The sequence below is a fragment of the Microcebus murinus genome, chromosome 9 (genome assembly GCF_040939455.1).
Source record: "Microcebus murinus isolate Inina chromosome 9, M.murinus_Inina_mat1.0, whole genome shotgun sequence".
NCBI classification, from domain to species: Eukaryota; Metazoa; Chordata; class Mammalia; order Primates; family Cheirogaleidae; genus Microcebus; species Microcebus murinus.
Window position 1 is genome coordinate 17517193 of NC_134112.1, and position 11415 is coordinate 17528607.

Below are 11415 nucleotides of genomic sequence, written 5' to 3' on the forward strand. Positions count from 1 at the left end.
TTCTGAATCATGCTCCCACAGAAAAGAATGGTGGGTCAGTAACAATCTACCTGCCAGGGGTCTGCAATATACATAATACAGCAAACACCGTCTCTAGACTGAAATGACTTGGTCGCAGGCACTAACCATTTTACAAAACAGAACACATGCTCTCCTAGCCAACCTCTACTCAAGAGACTACCAAATGATCCCCATTCCCTTTCTAAAACAAGCTGAGGGATCCTGTCGCGCACTGGGCACGCCCGGCTGGATCATCTGTGCACACAGCATTATCGTGTGCTTACCCAGAGTCACCTGTCTGTCCCCAGACCCATTCTGTCGGTTGTACATATCACTACAGTAAAAAAAAAAAAAAAAAAAGAAGAAAAGAAAACTGCCTAGTAAAATATGACATCGACTGATGAAATAGAAATACGAACAGAAAAGAAACAGAAGTTGTTTCTAAGAAAATGAAGATGAATGCTTGGAAAGCTTCTATATGAGCAACTGACAAAACAGTTTAAGAAATTGCTGTGAAAATAGGTATGGACGACACAATTATAAAAGACGGGACAGTCGTAAAAATATAGTATCCTTTGCTCAGTTTGCTTTGCAAATATCCTTGCTTCACTTTGAAGAAACAAACACTAGAACACACACACTTACACATATATGATAATGACATTTACGTACCGATATATTAATACTTATGAAGGATCAAGACCTGGGGAACTCAAACCAAGTAGGTTAAGAGACCATCTAGTCTAGTTTGCAGGCGGGGGTGATGAGTAAAATATAAATATGTTGAAAAGCATTACTAAACTCAGAGTAGCTTTTTATCATCAAACTTTGGAGTCTAACTGCTTAGATTATAATCCAAGTCACCACTTCAAAGCTGTGTGACCCAGGGTAAAATTTCTCAGCTTCCCTGAACCATTCCTTTTGTATCCACAAAACAGCTTAGACTTGGGCCTTGGCCACAGTAATAATTATTGGTGTTAATTATCATTGATTTTTGTTCTTAGCACAACTACTGCTACCAAGTGGACACTCAAAGTCCAAAGGTGATAGGGGAGTGGACATGAAGGAAGTATTTTGCTATTTAAAAGGAGTCCTCAAATTAAAACTTTAAAAGACTGGAAATCACTTTGTAAAAAAAACTGACCAGTAAAACGACACAATGATCTTTAAGCTACAGAGTCTGCCCACCAAGAAAGGAAGGAAAGAGACCCAAGACCCCTGGCAGTTAAGGCCAAGGCTTAATGCCAGCATTGGTACTTTGAGGCCACACAAATATTTACTTTTTACTCTGTTCAAGAAAACAGAGGCCGGGCGTGGTGGCTCATGCATGCAATCCTGGCACTTTGGGAGGCCCAGGCAGGAAGATCACTTGAGCTCAGGGGTTCCAGACCAGCCTGAGCAAAAGCAAGACTCTGTCTCTACTAAAAATAGAAAAAAATTAGTAGCTGAGTGTGGTGGCACATGCCTGTAGTTCCAGGTACTTGGGAGGCTGAGACAGGAGGATCCCATGAGCCAGGGAGTCTGAGGTTGCTGTGAGCCTGGATGATGGCACTGCATTCTACCCGGGGCAACAGAGCGAGAAAAAAATGTAAGTCAGATGAATTTGCTTAATGGAAAATACATTCTGGAGAAGTGTTTTTAAACAGGATATTGAATCAATATTTAAAAAACAATCCACCTGAGACCTCCCTCTTTAATCGACACCACACTTTCAGCACAAGTTGACAAAGTACCAATTTTGCCCTCCAGTTTTTGGGTAAACAGACAAAACATCAGATCCCTAGAGTACCCCAAATGCATGCAACTTTAAATGCAACAAGGGGAACAATATTCTCTTGGAAAACACTGCATTTAAGAAGTATACAGCAGCCTCTAGGTAAAACAATTGAAGGGCCACCTCAATAGCTTAATCAGGTAATGGCTGACCCAAAATAGAATTCACAGAAAATAAGGGCTTGTTGGAAACGAACAACAAATCAACATTAGTTGGGGAACAACAGTCAATAAAGAAAACCCACAGCTTCTTTATTCAAGAATTTAGAAGAAGAACTCAAGACTTCTCTTTATGATGCAGTGGTTTATTCCCAGCATACCTGGGTTCCTGGCCACTGTAGTCCAGCTGTTTGGCAGCTGTCAATCAAGACATTACAAAAGAACTCTGGCCCAGAACCAGGCCTGTGGACGGTCACAGGAATAGGGCCAGGATGCTGCTGAGATTCCTAAACATTTGTTGAGGACCAGCAGCCTTTCAGGTAGAGCAAGACATTTTTGTGTCATCTCCTGGATGTTTTGATGTGAAGAGTCACTGGTGTGGAATTTCCTCCCAGCTGTGCATTGCCACGTGCAGACAAGGATGTCTATGATGAGCAAATCAAATTTCAGTGAGATGCATCATTTTGTTTGTTACTGGCAGAGATTTTTTATTAGGGGATTCTGAAACAAAATCTTTTGTGAGATAAGATAATTTTGAAATAAAAATAACACACCAGGAATAATACGCACCTTGCTGCTTTAGGTGTCTGTGTGCCAGATTCTCTCACTGCAAGGCGCCGTTGCGTGGGAGCCTGCCATGTTCCTGTCTGAGTGTTTCAGATCATGAGCCTCAGTGGAGGGCCTGGCGTGGACCTCCCACTCCTCAGCTGCCTGTGTGTGCAGCGGGGAATTGCTGACTTTCAGCCCAAATGTCACTATGCCACCACACTCCTTCCTCTCAGATGCCAAGCTCCCCTCCGGGCCAGCTCCCTCCCAACATCCTGGCTTGGTCCTCTCCCCTCATCCTTCCCCAGTGCTGAGGTCTTCACACGCAGCTACCAAATCCCTGTGATCTCAGGTCCCTGAGCAAGCTTTACGTCCTCCCTCATACCACACATCACCCTGGTGAGTCCCTGCCCAATACGTGTGACCTCACAAGAGGGAGCAGCTCCCTGACCACAGGCCAGGGTCTCCCCAGTGCCTCTGAGCTCATCAGGTAGTGAGTTCAAAGTCGGTGACCCACCAACATTGAGCTGAATTTATGTAAACATCTCTCGAAAGAAATAACTACCTGAAGTCCCCAAAGCATGGCCTGGTTCTGTATGTCACTGACACTAAAGAGCGCATGAGGCCTCGTCAGATGCCTCATCTGCAGAGGGCAGACACAGTCTCTTACTCCACCTGCCGTGGACTCCAGGCCCCATCCTGTCCGGAGGCCAGGCCGCAGCGGCAGCAGAGGGCTGAGGTCAGCCAGCTGCGTCACTCACATTGACATGACGTGTAGGCACAATGCGCCGGCCCCAGAATTTCTTACGTGCCTCTGCGCCTGTCTTCTAGGAATCTCAGAGCATTTCAAACAAGCCAGCTGCCAAATCCTCACACTATCCCAAACATGGGCAAGTCTTGCCCGTTTTTACCTCTAAAAGGCCTCCCATCTCCACCCACTTCCCCGTCTCCCCAGACACTGTCCCTGTTGGGCTGAACCTGCAACGGGCTCTTCACTCAACTCCTAGGACCCACGCCACGTGGCCCCCAGTATCCAGAACACCTGGTAAGAGGTCACTTCATCAACCTCTGCTGCTAACCCTCCTGCTGTTAAAAGAAAAGCATGGGAGGTGCCACCTGACCTGGCTGTGCAGTCTCTAGACTGTTCTAGCTTCTAGAACAGAAGCTCCATATGAGCAGGGACTTTCAGGGACTTGCTCTCCACTGTATTTCTAGAGTCGCACCCAGAACCTGGTACCTAGTGAGACCTTCAAAAATGTCTATTGATTGAATGGATGGATGGATGGATGGATGGATGGATGGATGGATAAGAAAGGAATGGATATCCCCTGGGAGAATCAATACTATTAACCCCCTCCCCCAAAAGAACCTTGAAATCAGACGCAAGTGGACCCAGCATTTTTTTTTTTTTTGGAGACAGGGTCTCACTTAGTCGCCCAGGCTAGAGTGCAGTGGTGTCATCACAGCTCACTGATTTTATATGTCACTGATACTAAAGAGCATATGAGGCCTTGTCAGATGCCTCACTGCAACTTCAACCTCCTGGCCTCAAGCGATCCTCCTGCTTTAGCCTCCCAAAGTGTTAGGATTACAGGTGTGAGCCATTACACCTGGCCTGGTTCAGCTTTCTGGAAAAACAAAAGCAACACCTTTCCCTTGAATGAAGCCAGAGTTGTGGGACTTCCCTTCATTCACACTGTCATCTTTTAGGGATCCACCACAGTTCTATTACTGACCATCTTTTTCTCTGGAAACAACCCAGAGCTCCTTGGCTCAGAAAACTGGAACTTGGCCTTGGATTCCAGCCCAAGGTCACAGACTCACGTTTGAGGGGCTGGGTGGAGGAGCCCTGACCCTCTGGATTGGCTCTACCACTGGCCCCGAGCCCCGTCCTTTGCGGGAACAAAAGCAGGAAGGAAGCAGAGGCCTCCAGAGGCCTGACACAGTCTCAGGAGTCGGGGGAAGCCCTTCTTCTCCCCAGCACCCTGATACCTGGCCAGCTTAGGGCACAAGACAGGGAGGAAATGTGGGCGGGCTGGGAGTCAGAGGCAGTGGAAGGACACAGAGTTTGGGAAAAGACACACCCAACCCCTCTGCTTTGAAATCAGACAAATGCCTGGCTTCAAATTCTGGCTCCAACATCTCCATTTCTTAAGGCCACATGGATGCTATTTAATCTCTCTGAGCCTCAGTTTCCACAGCTGTCAAAACAGATTTCATGATCGCTACTTTAAAAGAATTTGCTGGGCATTTTGCCCCCAGATGTTAAGTCTGGCTGTTATCCACCCACCCTTCGATCTCCCAAGATGGGCCTATTGTTCATACAAGAAAAATACAATCATCTATTAAGCATGCTCTGTGACTTGCCCAAAAAATCTGGTTTACCAGACTGTTTTGACATTGAGCCATACAAACTGATCCACATTTACTTAACTCTGTTAAGTAACAGAGCCAAGCCGATTCCTGAATTTAGCTTATGTATGTACATAGCAGGCGTTCAATACGTATCTTTCAGTGACTGAATCAAATGACAAGATGGGTTATGTTTATGTTGATCCTACTAATCACATCTAATAAACTAAAACCTCTTTCTTCACTTGCAGTGTGTGCTGTTAGGCACTAATCCACCCTATGCTTTGATATTGCAGATGTGTGGCAAGAAAACAGATTTAAACCATTACAGGACTAAAGACTTTGACGCTCCAGTTCCCTTCTGATGTAGGCTATGGGGGGAATGAGCAACTGGGATGTTAAATCTCCTTATTTCTTTCGGAGATTATCTATCAGCTCCCTGAGGATTTATACGCTGTTACCAAAGGGACTTTTCAAAATGGAATGCCTCCCCTGCAAAAAAATAACAACAAAAAATTAACCAATTTTCATTCCAGAGGTGGACTGTCACCAAATTTTGCAAGCATATTTAGCAGAAGCATTCCTCTTTTAGTCTTGCTCCACAAATACTGAACGAGGAAGAACATTGCATAAGACTCAGATCTGGCAAAAGAATCTAATGAAACCTGTCAGCTCTGTGCCACCAGCATGGCATGTCTGAAGGCTCCTGGTGACTGGATGACCATCCAACTGCACTGTCCTACCTCAGGCTTCACGTGCAAAACACTTTCTTATAACTGGTACATGCTTACCCACCAACGCAGCAGCATCGCCGGGCAAGAAAGGACTCTACACTCCCATCCCATAGAGGTAGCCTTTAGCCGAAGAAAACACACCTACCAAAGCAAATGCACAGAAAGGGAAACTGAGAGCCAGCTATGCCCTTAGCAAAAGAATTGCCCAAGGCTATCTTTAAAAATGCCCTTACAATGGGTTTAAGGTAAGAAACTGTGACTGGCACACAATTTGGGAAATGCCCTTGATGAGGCAGAGCGTGGGCCACCTAACCAAGAGACCGAATAAAGGTGTGTGCTTACAAAACACATTGGCAAAGAGTGCGGGTCTAAAGTCAGGTCTGGGTCTCAGTCCCAGCTGAGTCACTAATGAGCTGTGTGACAGAGGCAAGTCATTTAACTTCTTCGGTTTTAGTTTCCTCACCCAGAGATGGAGAATCATAATTAAAAGCAAGCATTGTCTACTTCCCAGAGGTTGCTGAGAAGAATCAAATGAATGAGAAAGCTGTTGGAAAATACCCAGAAGTCAGGGAACTCTTCTATTGTATGTATATGTGTATGCAAATGAGAGCCACCTGAAAAATTACTTCATCCATTCTTGCTCACACTGAACGTATTTCCTCTTACTAACGTAGGGAACAACTGGAATGTGAGAGATTTCTGTGAAGCAGGAGGAACACGCAGCTCTTGGAGAATGGGCGCTGCTGTCACTGAGGACACGTGATCCACTTTGTGGAGGACACTCACACAGGCAAACACACCCATCCCAGCTCTGCAGGGGATCAGACCCTAAGCCTATTATTTCATGTTTACCAGGTACTAACAATATGCTAGGAGTGTCCAGAATACTGACTCCATTGTGACCAGGCAAAAGGAACCACCAACCTCCAGGACAACACATGTGGCCACCAGACACACGGGTCACCTTCCCAGTCATTTACAGGTACTCCCTTCTGCACCCTAAAGGATTTGGTAACCTTTTCCTGCATTCTCATCTGAAGACAGCAGTTAAATGTCTTCAACAAATCATCACCCCTATAGGAAACTCGAAGAAAACACCGGACTACCCTAACAAGTCCACACTGGAAAAGAGTTGCTAGCTGGCTTCCTCAGCACGCTGCAGGGAGGAGCCGACTCCAGGCTGGCTGTTTCTGCTCTCTCCCATTTGCTGCCCTTCACGCTCCTATGTCCTAGAAGCTGGATCAGCCCCTCAAACCCCGGGCAGAAAGAACATCACAGGGTTCAATAACTACAGGGATGATCAAAACAAGCAAAGGAAAACAAAGTACAGCGTCTCTTGGTATCTGCAGAGGACTGGTTCTAGGAACCCCTGCCATACCAAAATCCACAGATGCTCAAGTCCCTGATGTAAAATGGTATAGGATTTATATATAACATATGTATATCCTCTTGCATACTTGAGACCATCTCTAGATTGCTTATACTACTACTATATTACAAATGCTATGTAAATAGTTATACTGTATTGTTTAGGGAATAATGACAAGAAAAAAAGTCTGTACATGTTCAGTGCAGATGCAAGCATCCCTTTTTTTCCCCGAACATTTTCTTATCCACAGTTGGTTGAATCCACAGATAGGGAGGGCCAAGTGTACCTGGAAAGCTCTGTGCGAATTCACCCACCTTGCCAGAAAAGCCAGTACAGGGGGAGGGGCTGTAAAGAGAAACCCAGAGGGACAGCTGATTGCCTAATACCTAGTACAATGGTTCTCAAACTTCAGCGTGTATCAGAAACACCTGGAGGGTGTGTGAAAACATAGAAACCCAGAGCTTCTGCGTCAGTAGCAGATGCTACTGGTTCAGGGGAACACACTTGAAAAACGACTGACACAGTAAATGGCAAAGGGTTGCCCAGTCTGTCAGTCCCACTGGCACAACTTCTGATCCTAATCCATCCCCTCCTCCCAAATTAAGTCATCAGAAAACTCATAATAGGAATTAAACAGCCATGTCCCTCCCTTCCTCTCTTCTCCCCGTTTCCCATTCATAAACCATGCTGCTATGGATGAAGAGAACAATTCTCAAGCCATTTCTCACAAATAGTTCCCAAGGCTAAGTCTAGCTCTCACCTGTGCACAAAATGATTTTGCAAAGGGAGTGCATTAGGATGCAAAACAGAGGACACAGCAGTGCAGGACAAACACTGGAGGGTTCCCTTGGTCCAGTTCTCTGACCCTGTGCATAGTCCCTCTCTCCTCAGTGACAAGAGCGTGCCACTGGGTCAGTGCCAGGGAAACGCTGTGACCGGCTTATCTCCTCACTAATTCATCCTGATGATCTGCCACCAAGCACCATGATTTCCTGCCAAGAGTTCACTTCATGACACCACACTGCTGCCCCATCAGCCTCACCAACAACCCGGTGCAAAGGAAAGCAGCAAGTAGCCACAAACACTGCACCTCTGCGGGTAGAAGGGCAAAATTCCTCAAGACCATGATCACAGCACGTATGACCTGGAAGGGACCATCACAAATGTTTCTTTCCTTCCTAATGCTTTGCATTATATAGTACACTATTTTACTAACAGCGGGAGTTACTGCCACAATAATATTGGTTTGTTTTAATGGGAGGGCTCACGGAAGTCCCTACAGAGAGCAGTGTTGTGAATAATGTCAACACTCTGTGATAAGAGCCTATCCTACAAGTTTCTTCTCCTTTTGTTCAAATGGGAAAATCTGGCCAATATTCATTCTCTCTCTCTCTCACACACACACAGTCAGATTTTCAGCTTGGTCTTTTCTGGCTACAGGACAGGAGAGGCTACACACAGTTGGGGCTGCAGAGTTGTGGGGCTAAAAACTGACTTCAGGTTAAATAAGGAAAAAGAATGTAGAGTGATTCATTCACAGTGTATGTGTTTGCAAATACCTGGTCATTAAGATGATTTTGTGCACACAGACAGGCATATTTGATGGAACAAATGTGGTTTTCCTTCCCATTAATAAAAGAAATCCAATTAATTCTTTTTCACAAGCAAAACTGTGCACCATTTCCCAGGCTGTCGGTGCCCAACTTGGAGTAAACCCTATGAAGTCGTGTGAGCCAAACAACATTCTCCAACCTCCACCAACACAACCTCCAATAACCCCCAAATGATGAACCAATCTCGGATATATCACATTCAAGACATGTGCCACCAGCTCGAACAGCTGTATTCAGAAAATTCTGGAGCAGAAGAACCCACCCTCAGGTGACAATACTGGCCAGATCCTCAAGAACAATGATTAAATACTCTTGTCCCCTCCCTACTCCCGAAAGAATCCACTCATGTGCATCTTCAGACAAGGCAGCATAAAAACTGCCCTAACACCCACCCCCTTGGTGGCTCGTGTCCTCACCTGTTTTCCAGGAGCGTCATGCACACCACCTCTCGCACCCCAGGGTTGTTGGCCTTCTCCACCGAGCAGCCCTGCAGGTTCCAGGTGGCCAGCCTCAGCACGGGCCGCCCGTCGCGCGTGCCTCCAAAGGCCTCCACGGAAGGCCGGGTGGAGATGATCTGCGTGGGCCCCCCGGGCGGCAGGTCCAGGTCCTCACTCTGCAGGCTGAGCGAGGTGGGGCTGGGGTGAGGCTTGGCGGTGAAGGTCAGGCCCCCGTTGGTGTGGGTGGACGGGGGCCTGGACCTCTCGGCAAACACCTGGTGCCGTATTCTGTCCAGGAAGGCGGCACTCATGCCGTCCATCCTCACCAGGTCCTCCACGCTGCGGAAGGGCCCGTGCTCGCGGCGGAAGTCCACGATGCTGAGGGCCATCTTCTCCGAGAGGCCTCGCACACTCATGAGCTGAGCCGGGGTGGCCGTGTTGATGTTGACACGTGGGGTGAGGGGTACGGAGGTGGCCAGGTGGTGCGGCTGCTGCTCCGCCAGCAGGTCCCTCCGCAGGGAGCTGGGAGAGTGCTGTGCGGAGCTGCCTTTGCTGCTCACGCAGATCTCAAACTTGACCTGCTCCAGCTTGGTGGCGCCCACCCCGCTGACCAGGGCCAGGTCCTCCACCTTCTTGAAGCCACCGATGTACTCTCGGTACTCCACGATGCTGCGCGCCACGGCACGTGTCACCCCAGGCAGGGTCATCAGCTCCTCCTCCGTGGCTGTGTTGATGTTGAGCCGCTCCTGATTCACCAGGATATTGCTGAAGTTACAGGCCGCGCTGAACTTGCGACTATGGGACAGGTCCGAGGGGTCCCTGGGAATGGAGCGGTGGCAGCCCAGGGTGCTCCCCATGGTCGGCCAGGATCTGGGGTCCAGGAAGGCCTCACCGCCGCAGAAAAACTCGCCAGCTAGCGTGGAAGCCCAGTATACCCTACCAGCGCAGAAGAATAGAAGGTGCAGGACTTAGGGGCTGAAGATGCCACAAACTCGCACCAAGTCTTCCATGCTCAGGGTGTCCAACGTTACCTTCCACTTGGCTACCTAGAAAATAAATTAATAAAAGCACAAATCGAGTGAGTTAATCAATTTGTATTAGCAATCCCTACCTAGTGCTGGAGTTAGTATCCAGGAGTTCGGGGCTGGTGGTTGCCCCTGAGCCCCCGAAAACGCAGACACAGTGAAGCTGAACCCATGGGGAATTTCCGCTGGGGACGTCCGGTTTTTATCATACTGGGGTCCAGAAAGGCCAGGAGCCGCTCGTCGTAGGAGGAGACCCATCCCTGTCCGCTTCACGCCTCTGCTCCCGGCCACGGCCTCCCTCAACTCTGGGCGCGCTGGGGTCACCTGCCTACTTCAGTCACCCCCACCCGGGCCCCGGGCTCGGACAGACGGGAGGGGGCAACCCCAGCCCCACCCCCACCCGCGTCCGACACTCAGCGCCACCTGCAACTTGGGAACTCCGTGCTCGTGGGTGCGGGCACCGAGACGGGGCTGTCGACCCCCACCGAGCGGCCGCGGCTCCCCGCGACCCACCTTTCGGCCGCGCTGCCGACGTCCGTCCCTCTTCCACCTGCGGTTCGGAAGCCCGAGCGAGCCCGGGACAGCGCGGGCCCCTGCCTCCGGGCCTGCCGCCCGCGCGGGTGCGGGTCAGTGGTCGGGCCCGGGAAGGCCCCCGCCGCCCCGTCCGCGTGCCCGGCTCTTACTGCGGGAGGAACTCTCCCGGAGCGGGCAGGAGCCGCAGGCTGCCCGGGGGCGGCGGCGGCGAAATGCGGCCGCGCAGGCTGCACCGGGACCGCGGCGCCGCCGCCGCTGCGTTGATCCGGGCAGACAGTCCTGCGCCCAACTCGGGAGCGGGATCCGCCAGAGCGCGTCCGGACCCCGCGCGAGCGCCGCGGCTCCGGCTCCAGTCGGCGTCAAAGCCAAAGTCCCGGCCGCGCCGCCCGCGCCTCGCCAGCCGCCGCGGCCACGCCTCCTCCGCGGGGCGCCGCCCCCCGGGACTCCCGGGGCACGTGGGGGCGGGGCCTGGGCGCGGGGCGGGGCCTGGCGCAAGGGGGTGGGAGCGGAACCCGGAGCGCGGGGCGGGGCCACGGAGCGGGGGCGGGGCCAAGGCGCGAGCGGGTGGAGCGCGGGCCCGAAATCGCGGGCCCGGCCTGGGAGCGCGGGGCGGGGCTTAGCGACACAGGGGCGGGGCTTAGCGACACAGGGGCGGGGCCAAGGCGCGAGCGGGTGGAGCGCGGGCCCGAGATCGCGGCTCGTCCTGGGAGCGCGGGGCGGGGCTTAGCGACACAGGGGCGGGGCCAAGGCGCGAGCGGGTGGAGCGCGGGCCCGAGATCGCGGCTCGTCCTGGGAGCGCGGGGCGGGGCTTAGCGACACAGGGGCGGGGCCGGCGCCGCGACGGCGGGGCGGGGCGGCGCAAGGCGGTCCTGG

The 11415-nt window shown here is 50.8% G+C and overlaps 1 protein-coding gene across 2 annotated transcripts in view; it reads right to left on the reverse strand.

Moving 5' to 3' along the window:
- The window catches only part of EEPD1 (endonuclease/exonuclease/phosphatase family domain containing 1), a 114205-nt gene extending 103281 nt beyond the window's left edge, over positions 1-10924 (reverse strand). For both annotated transcript variants that reach the window (XM_076006312.1, XM_012777567.2), the window contains exons 1-2: positions 10522-10924; positions 8963-10029 (exon numbers count right to left, since the gene is read on the reverse strand). In XM_076006312.1, the coding sequence (XP_075862427.1) occupies positions 8963-9840 (878 nt within the window). In that variant the 5' untranslated portion in view covers positions 9841-10029; positions 10522-10924. The remainder of the gene's footprint in view (positions 1-8962; positions 10030-10521) is intronic.
- Between the last annotated feature and the right edge of the window lie 491 nt (positions 10925-11415).